The sequence below is a fragment of the Crocodylus porosus genome, unplaced genomic scaffold (assembly GCF_001723895.1).
Source record: "Crocodylus porosus isolate Cpor-Errol unplaced genomic scaffold, CroPor_comp1, whole genome shotgun sequence".
NCBI classification, from domain to species: domain Eukaryota; kingdom Metazoa; phylum Chordata; order Crocodylia; family Crocodylidae; genus Crocodylus; species Crocodylus porosus.
In genome coordinates, this window is record NW_017728886.1 from 211,655,697 (window position 1) to 211,665,604 (window position 9,908).

A 9,908-nucleotide genomic window follows, 5' to 3' on the forward strand; every position below is an offset into this window, starting at 1 on the left:
TGGTGTGTGCCTGGAGTGGGAGGGGAGAAGCAGCCCCTACCAGGTTTCCCCAGCCCCGCATCCCCATTCACTTGTTCACTGCTCCAGCGGCAGAAGTGGGAGCATGGCCAGATCCCAGTAGCCTGAAGAGAAGCAGGGTTTCAATCCCTGCACTGGGGAGGGGGTTGGCGCAGGCACTGATTGGCTGTGCTCATGCAACTGGGGCTGCGGTGGCCAGAGGAGTGGTGTGGGTACCAACACAGCACAATCTCTGTCCCATGCTAAAAATCCCCTCAGGCAGGGCCTGTGCTGCAATGCCTGGGCCAAATTCCTCAGAGGAGCGGTGAGTGGCTCCCAAGGGTGAGGCAGGTTGAGCTGTGGGTGGGGGAATGTGACCTGGCTTTATGTGTCGGGGGGAAAGGGCAGAGGCAGCTGGGGCTAATTATGGAACCTGACTCATCACTGCATCTTGCTGCTGCATGGGGGCTGCAGTTTGCAGACAGACTGCAGCTGGAGTTTGGTTCCTTGCCCCCTCCCTCTCCCAGCAGCGGCAGTAGAGTGATCCATCATGGCAGGCAGAGGTGAGGGGCACCTGTCACCTGCTTGCAGTGGTGCCAGGTACTTAGGGCGGGCTGCTGTGGGCCAGGGCCATGGGCAGTGGCAGGGGAAGGCAATAGACTGCCACAGCCTAGTATGGCCTGGCCCCGCGGTGTGTGCAACAACTGGCTGCAGCAACCTGCCCCAAGCACCCAGCACCACCATGAGCAGGTACTGCAACAGTTTGCTCTGCTTCATGTGGCACTGCCAGGAGGTGGGAGGCAGGGAAGGAGTGGCACTTCAGCTACTATTTGCCTATAAACTGCAGCTCCTGCATGGGGCCAGAGGTGGGAAGTAGCAGGTGCTGACCCCCACCTCCTGGGGCCACCCCAGCCTGGGCTGCACTGCTGCAGCAAGAGGCAGCAGTGAATTGGGCTTTATGATTATGAGTGAGTTGATGCAGCAGTTTTAGTTGCACAGCATTATTTACGTTTTACTTTTGTCTGAGAATTACCAGTTTAGTTACTCCTAGATGTCATCCTTTCTGTGGACTCGATTTTCTTGTAGCTATTCCGCCAACCCAAAGATAAATCTCTCCAGCTAGTATAATAAGGAGGGGAAAACTTAGTCCAAAGTTATGAAGATTCTTGATCTTGTTGACTCGCTGCTTAGCTTGTTGCTACTGTAGATTTCTAAACCATGAAATCTAAACTTTATATATATTTTACCTAGTGCCAAGGTCGATAGAGCATCCTAAATGGGACTGGCGGACAAAAACAGAGAGCCGTGATTTTGATGAATTAAATCATATTCTACAGGAGAGTAAGAAGCTGGGGAAAGCCCTTGAGAATCTCTCTCGCAGTAAGTGGATTGATTTACATTTTTAATGCCATCACATTAAGCAATATGCATTTCAATAATATACTATGTGTATATACTAAGAGGATGTTGTTCTTTTTCTTGTTTATAATGGTGTCATTTAGGAGTGACCACTATTCAGTTAAGTTTTGTGAAGGATTTTAAATTTGCTGTAAGACTTTCTCTAATACCTGTGATTCTAGGTTTGGGTTTGGGGGTAGGTAATCTTATCAGATTACTGGGAGTGGGTGGTCAGGTTGCATTTCCCAGTTAATTTCTCCTTCGCCATTTTGTGGTGAAAGAGATCCTTGATAGTCTATGAGCATACCTTTTCTTTGCCAATGTTTCACTTTCTGTTGGTTTAACCAATAGCATTCTGTATTAGAACTCTATGCGGCTAGCTGATAACTTATCTATGTCCTTTCTGTAGTTGGGGACCCAAAACTGGACCCAGTTCTCCAGATGTAGCTTCACCAGTGACAAATAGAGGGGAATAATCACTTCCCTTGATCTGCTGGCAACACTTACACTAATGCAGCCCAGCATCCTGTTAACCTTTGCAACAAGGGCACATTGTTTCTTTATCAACAATTTGAATGACAGGGTAAAAAGCAACCTGTTTAAATTTGCTGATGATACCAAAATTTGGGGTGAGGTGAGCACGCTAGTAGGGAAGGAAAGACTGCAGCAAGACCTGGAAAGGTTACAGGGATGGGCTAACAAAAACAGGATACGTTTCAATACTGACAAGTGCAGGGTGCTGCACTTGGGCAGTAGTAACCAGCAGCACACTTATAAGATGGGAAATGTCCTTCTTGAGAGCACGGAGCCAGAAAGGGATCTTGGAGTCATTATTGGCAGGGCTAAGCAGACCTTGTCATGCATCCACAGGTGCATCTCAAGTAGGGCCAAGGAGGTGATTCTCCCCCTCTATGCAACACTGGTCAGGCCACAGCTGGAGTACTGAGTCCAGTTCTGTGTGCCCCATTTCAGGAGGGGTGTGGACAACATTGACAGGGTCCAGAGGAGGGCCGCTCGCATGATCTGGGGACAACAGGGCAGACCCTACAATGAGAGACTGCGGGACCTGAATCTGTTCAGCCTTCACAAGAGAAGGCTGAGGGGGGACCTGGTGACCGTCTATAAACTCACTAGGGGTGACCAGAAGGGTTTGGGAGAGACCTTGTTTCCCCTAGCACCCCCTGGCATAACAAGGAATAACGGCTGTAAGTTGTTGGAGAGTAGGTTTAGATTAGACATCTGTAAGAACTACTTCACAGCTAGGGCTGCTAGGATCTGGAACCAACTTCCAGGGGAAGTGGTGCTGGCTCCTACCATCTGGTTGGAGTCATTTGAGCCCAGTTTTTCTCCTGCCCAGGCAGGGGGTTGGCCTTGAAGATCTAGAAGGTCCCTTCCGACCCTACTTCTGTGATTCTATGATTTGGGCACAACTAGTCCCAGGACCAAACCCTGGGGCTCTCCACTTGATACTTGCAGCCAACTAGACATCAAGCCATTAATTACTGCCCTTTAAACCTGATGATCCAGCCAGCTTTCTATCCACCTTACAGTTCATTCATCCAACTTGTACTTCCTTAGCTTACTGGTGGGAGTATTGTGGGAGACCATATCAAAAGCTTTGCTAAAGTCAAAGTATATTACATCCTTTGCTCTGCCCAATCCACAGATCCAGTCATCTCATTAGAGAAGGCAATCAAGTGGTCAGGCAAGACTTGCCCTTGGTGAAGCCATGCTAATTGTTCCTAATTACCTTCTTTTCCTCCAAGTGCTTAGAAATAGATTCCTTGAGGACCTACTCCATGATTTTTCCAGGGACTGAGGTGAGGCTGACTGGTCTGTAGCTCTCCTGATCCCCCTTTGTCCCTTTCTTAAAGATGGGTGCTGTATTTTCCCTTTTACAATCATCCAGGACCTCTCCCAATTTCCATTTTTCAAATTAGTATCATCAGCCAACTCCTCCAGCACCCTTGGGTGCATCATGTCTGGCCTTGTGGACTTGTACATCCCATGGTCAAAGAAGCTAAAGCCCTATTGATGACACTATCTGCTCAGCCATGCATTGATCTGAAGGATGCGTCTGCTCCTGCCTGGGCCCTTCCCCTTGACTGGAAGGATCAAGAACACCATCTGAGCCCCTGTACCCTTCACCCTTGCACCCAGAGCCCTGTAGCCACTTTTGATCCACTCTGGGTCACCCCTGCAGTATCACTGGTGCCCACATGGCTGAGCAGGATGGGGTAGTTGTCAGAGGGTCAGATGAGTCTCTGATACCTTGGTTCCAGGCTCTGGGCAAGCAGCAGACCTCCCAAGACAATGGGAGATGGATGCCTTTGTCCCCTGCAGAAGTGAGTCTCTAACCACCATCAGCTGTTGATTGCTCTTGGTGGCAGTGCTCTCGATTCTGTCCACCTTGAGATGTCTGTCCTGGCCTCTTTCACCAATGGAATGTGCTCCTCCTCCTCTGTTGCTTGGGCTCCATATCTGTTCCCCAGGCAAACTGCTACAGGTATAGATGAAGACTTTTGCCTGCTGTCAGAGGTCACAAGTTTCCAACTTCCACCATCCTGGGAGTCCATGTCCTCTTCCTTCTCTAGCTTTTGACAAATCTGTTTTCATATTTTTACCACCATATCACTCTGTAGGTGCTAATAAGCTGATTGTTTAATGATGCATTCTAAAAGCTATCTGGGGGTATGAACAAACCAGCATTTTATTTATCCATTTTGAAAGGGGAATGGAAAGTTTTTGTTTAGGAGTGTACAGAAGCTCTTGTTCTATAAGTGTTATGTCAGCATGATCTTGTAGTGATACAAATGAACTAAATTGCCCTAACTTTGACTCTGAATGAAGCAGGATTAAAGTCAAGTGACTTTATGCTATTACATCACTACAGAATCATGTAGACATAAGAGTTGCATCATAACAGCTTGTATCTGTATCCTTAAATGATGATACACTTACATCTATGTATATCAGTGGTTCTCAAGGTCTTTAGACTTCAGGCACCCCTCAGAAATTACCAGCTCCTAGTTTTCACTTATTTTCTGACAATAGGAAAATACTAGAGGAATTCTTCTGTGCAAAGAACTCTGAAAGACAACAACAGAGCAAAATGTTTTTGATACTATGGATTCTGTTGCAGAGCACTTAGGTGCCCTGCTCCTTTTAAAGAGGGGAAACTGCTAGGTAAAGAGCCCTAGCAGTGAGTGAGAAGTCCCAGCTGCTGGTTACCAGGGAAACCAGAGTTAGCTAGTGACCCACACCTGCCAGTGGTCAGCTGACTGGAAGGGGCAGCACCTGGCTCACTTATAAACGCCAGGGTGGAGGCCAGGGTGGCAGTTCCTTGCTAGCAGCCAAGGGGGAAGGATCTCTCCCAGAGCAAGCGAAGGGGAGAGGCCTGACTGCAGGTATGACCCCCAAGACTGGTGAGGGATGGAGCACCCTTGGTGTGGCTTGAATAATGTTATAGCTGGGTGGTTAGAATTTATGTTATAGCCCACAGGCTTGTGTTTATTTGCTGTTTAAGACCGGCGGCTTGGGTGAGGCTGTTAGGGGAAGGAGGAGGCCTCATAGGGGACCCACAGCAGCATGGGGCCCCGGTGCCAGAGAGGACGCAGCATTGGGGGTGCACTGGCCCTGGTGCCAGAGAGGGCGCAGAGCCAGACAGGGCTGCGGAGAGCCCAAGGAGGCCAAATTATAACAAGGCTTGGACTGAAGAACGTTGGTTCCATCTGCGAGGCTTGGGATGTGGTAAAGGGGTGGTTGGAGCCACTCATAGCCCATAAGGCTAGGTTGTCCCTGAAACGCTCTTTAGAGAACAGGACCCACAAGGGGAATTCGGGGGTTCGTGGGGTCAGATATTGCAGCAAATGGTGACCAAGAGGACATGAAGGCAGCCTCCCTATTATATATTTTATCATCAAAGAAGTGGCAGGAGAGAATCGAGGGTGCCCTTTGGGCCAACTTGACACGGGAAGTGGGTCTTGGGGAGATCATGGCGGTCTTACAGGACCCTGCACGATGACGGATTCCTATTTTTAATTCTCTGGGTTTACCTTAAGATCATTTTTCACACTTAACATTGTGTGGTACCCTGAAGCATCCTTGAGAGGATCTCAAGGCATTCCAGAGTACTGTGGCATTCTGGCTGAAAATCTATATCCCCATACTGATTAGTCTATAATTCCTTTGATTCTCCTTTTTTCCTTATTTGTCCTTTCCAATCCCCTGGCATCTCCCCCATTCTCCTAGAATTTTCAAAGAATCATTAACTCTTCCTCTTATCCTCCCATATTCTGCCTTGTATTCCTATCCCATTCTTTAAATCAAAGACCTTAAGTGTCTGGTCACCATTACTTCCATCTTCACAAAAAAAGTTAATGTGGGCCTTGAACATTCAGTCTTTTTGGGGTCATCTGTTTTACTCTCCTTCCTTGTTACATAATGAACCTTAGGTTTTGTTTTTTTCTGCCTTCCTTTTACTTCTCATATTTATCTAGACTTTATGGCCTGTTTTGTCTCCAGATGTAACTCATTTGTTCCTTAGCCTTTCTGATTATATCCCTGAAGTCTTATACTATTCCATTGTATTCATTTTTCTAGCATTGTCGTTGTTTGTACTTTTTGTATAATTTCTTTTTGATTTTTTCAGGTCATTAAAGAGGTTATTCTCATCCATTCACTGTATCAGGACAGCATAACATAAAATTGTAATTAAAAAACAAAACTGAAAAGGGTTTCAAAATAAAAGAATAGAAAAGGAATCTGTTCCCAGGAAGGCAAAGAAAGAGACAGGGTTGGAGCCTTCTCAGACTCAAGGGGTGCATCTATGTGCAATTAATGTGGAGTAATAAATTCCAGAGCAGTTTGAACCAGAGTAAACTACTCCTGGACACAGCATATACAAATGTGCCTGGGACAGCAGCAATTTTGAGATGGGACAGATCAGGCCTGGGCTGGTACGGAGCAAGAAGGGTCAGCCCCAGGCTCCAGGTGGTGGCAGAGGGGCTGGATCCTTTTGAAGTGTTCTGCCCATTAGGTTTTCTCACTTCACCCATATTTACAGAATTTCTCTTCCAGCCATGGGATAGATTCTGATAAAAGAGGTCACAACCACTTGATCCCATATGTGTGCACTGGAGACTGGCAGTTAGAAGTGTGTGTGTATGCATGCACACACGCACATATGCGCGCACACACACACACACGAGACAGTAGACTTGCATGCAGTCCCTGTCTCAGTTTCCTTGCTACTCTGACCATTCTTTGGGACTTGGTTGGAGTCCTGTGGGGTGTTTTAGCACATGGCTTTCTCAGACCATGAAGTCTTCCTTCCTTCCACACCTCTTAAGTCACCTTACTACTTCCTTCTACATATAGAAAGAAGCCTTGTCTCTTACAAAATCATTCTTCTCCATCTCCTGGCTTAGCTGTTTTTTGTCTCTGTATCCCTCTGAAGCTTTTCAATTAAAAAAAAAATATATATTTTTTTGGCCTGCTTCTGGGGAAATTCTTTTTTTTTTTTTTTCCCCCCAAAGCCCAGAATACCCACAGCCAAACCCAGGAAACTGGTTTCATTTAGGATATGGTTAATCTTTTGTTCTCCCTTGGTAAGACCTATTCAGTTGCTTTTAGGACTGACCTGTTGATGGCTAGACATGCAGATTTTGTTCCCTGTCTTCTTTAGTACAGGGAGTGAGGAGCAGAACACAGTAAAAGATGGCCATATGATATAAGAATGACAGCTCCTAAAATCAAATTGGAATTTACAAGTTGTTCATAAACTTGTTCCTCAGATTGCTGTCCTTACAGAGGAGACTATGTCTGCACATTCCCAAATTGTTAATGGATATAGAGACACTCATATGTCATGAAGTACTTCAGTACACAACAAAAACTCAATAAAACTCAATGAGCTTTTGTAGACATTGTCAGCTACATCTGGCAAAGTAAACTGCTGCCTATGAAAGAGCATGCTTCCCTGAACCAGTTAGTCTCTAAGGGTACCTGTAGATGTGGAGGGAGGCTCCTTCTGATGTGCTGTAATTACAGCACGTATTTATAGAACTGGAGCATGCTAATTAGTCCACTCCAGCACCCTCCACATCCCATCTTTCAGCATCCTCGCACTTCAGAATGGTGGCAGGGGTGCTTTAACTAAAGCTTGTTCAAGCTTTTGTTAAAGTGCCCCCACTGCCATTTTGGAGCATGGGGATGCTGATACATAAGATGCTGCAGGCGCTTTAATTGGTGTAGCTTTGAGAGCTGCACTAATTAAAGCACCCTTCCACTCTTAGAGCATGATGGCACCCTGGCCTATCCTATGCCTGACTCCTGACTAACATGGCTAACTATCTCTACTTAGATTTATTGTTAACCTAACTATATAGGCTAGGTACAGACAGGCAAAAAGCCCAATGCTGAATCAATTCAGCCTGTGCAAGTTAGTCTAAACTGCACAAATTAAACTGAAACGGGCGTGAACAGACATATACCTTTGATTCAGGAAAAGCAGCCACATGCCTGCAGTGGCTCAGGCCAGAAGCCTGGGAGTGCTAGAGCATGGATCTCTAGCAGTGTGCCCACTTCCACTTCCTGCTGCCCTCAGGGTCTCTGGGATTAGCAATCTAGCATGACAACAGCAGGACTCTGCAGGGTTGCTCATCACTTCGTCTTCCTGCTTCGAGTTGCCTCTGAGATTTGTAGTCCACAGTTGCAGCCAGCAGTAAGTTTGAGCAGGGAAAGGGGTGTTTAACCCCCCCTCTCCCTGGCCCCAGACCCCAGCTGGGGTTTGCCTGTGGGGGGGTAGTCCTCCTTCCCCTCCCCTGCAGACTGAGCTGTATCCCCATCTGGGATTTCCCCCAACCCTTTGTCAGGCAGGCCTCACTGCTCCAGCTAGGAAGTAGAGGGTGGGGCAAGTCCTGCTCTCGGGACTGAAAAACATGTTGGGATCCTGCAGGGACTGTGATTTAATTTGAACTAGAAAGGGTCTGGGACAGAAGTTTCATAAACTGTTTCCCAGCCAAATAAAACCAGAGGTGCTGGAACGGCTTCCCGTGGTGGGACCTGAGGCAGGGGCAACCTGTCCAAGAAAAGAGCCCTGAAAAGAGGGCATACTTACATGCTGTAGGGAAGGGAGAGCGGCACCAAGAAGAGCCAGGCATGTGTGGTTTATCAGCTTTTACTGGCTTTTATTGCTGGCTGGCGGTGGCACCGGTGAATGACATCATAAAAAACCGCTGCCCAGTGGATTTAAAACCTGGTGGCAACAGAATGGTGAGGCAGAGGGCAGGGATGCTTGAGAGTGAAGTTGCTCTGTGGCTGCCATTCTAAGAAGGCATGCAGCCCTGGTAGGGGCAGTACCCAGACTCTCTGAAGGGGTCTTATCCATATTGGAGAGAAGGAACAATGTTGAGGGACTGGAGAGGACCACAAGCATTGGACCCATGAGTGGGGTGGGAGAAGCCCACACCCAGATTTTTTTTTTCTTCTTGTTACTCCACTTTGGATTTGGGAAAGACCCAGGGTTGTGTCCAAAGAAAGACCCTTCATGGGTCCAGGGTCACGAAGGATGATCAAGACCAGTGTGAGGGGGCCAGGACCCTAGGGGACCCAGCCCGAGCGAGGAAGCCCGGGGTTCCGTCCAGGTTCCGGGATTCGACCTGGAAGTCTGGCCGGGACTTTAAAGTTTCCCAGAACGTAAACCGGGCCGGCGTGGGACCGGCCCGGGCAGATAAAAGGAGCACCCCTACCCTGGTTAGAGGAGGACGGAGGCTGCGGCGGGAACCTGCCCCGGGATCAGCGGAGCCGGGCGCGGCGCGAGGGACGCTGGCGGCAGAGGCGGCGGCGGTACCGGTAGCAGCGGAACCGGGATCGAGGCAACGGACGCCGGCTGCAGCGAAGCCGGCAGGCGCAGAGCCGGTAAGCGCCTAACCGGGAGCAGCAGTGCCGGCGATAGCGGGGCTGGCAACGGCGGAACCGGGAGCCACGCGGCAGACGCCGGCTACAGCGGAGTTGACCGCAGCGGAGCCGGGAGCAGCGGGGCATCCCGTCGGGACGCAGGTACCGAAGGGATCAGAGGCGGTTCCGACCGAAGAACCCGGGAAGGGAGCCTCGGCCGGAGGGGCCCTTCTCCGGCGACTGGTGGCCAGTTGGCCACGGAAGAAGACCCGCGGGCAGGCAGGCGGACTTTGTAGCCCCCCCCGGGTCTAGAGACTCAGGCCCTTGAGGGCAGGACAAATCCGGACCGAAGGGGCCACTGGTACCAGGGACACTAGGTGCTGGGCGGACTCCGGGGCGGGTCCGGCAGTAGGCGGGTACCCTGCCAGACTTGTCCGTCAACAAGGGAGCCCCAACGGGGTCCCGTAACCCGGAGGCTCGGGCGAGGGTGTAGGGGAGGAGGAGCCCTCAGGATCCCTGGACTTTGGAGTCTGGGTACCCTTTTCTTCTGGACCGTCAGCGCCCCATCTGGGTGAACCCCTTGATCCATCAAGTCGTGGCAGGTGAGATTAACG

At 49.2% G+C, this 9,908-nt stretch overlaps 1 protein-coding gene across 4 annotated transcripts in view; it reads left to right on the plus strand.

The window, feature by feature from the left end:
• Positions 1-9,908, plus strand: part of CUNH8orf34 (chromosome unknown C8orf34 homolog) — a 289,852-nt gene that overhangs the window by 62,748 nt on the left and 217,196 nt on the right. For 3 of the 4 annotated variants that reach the window (XM_019548957.1, XM_019548949.1, XM_019548976.1), the window contains one exon: positions 1,249-1,377. The exons of the other annotated variant lie outside the window; for it this stretch is intronic. In XM_019548957.1, the coding sequence (XP_019404502.1) occupies positions 1,249-1,377 (129 nt within the window). The remainder of the gene's footprint in view (positions 1-1,248; positions 1,378-9,908) is intronic. 4 annotated transcript variants of the gene reach the window in all.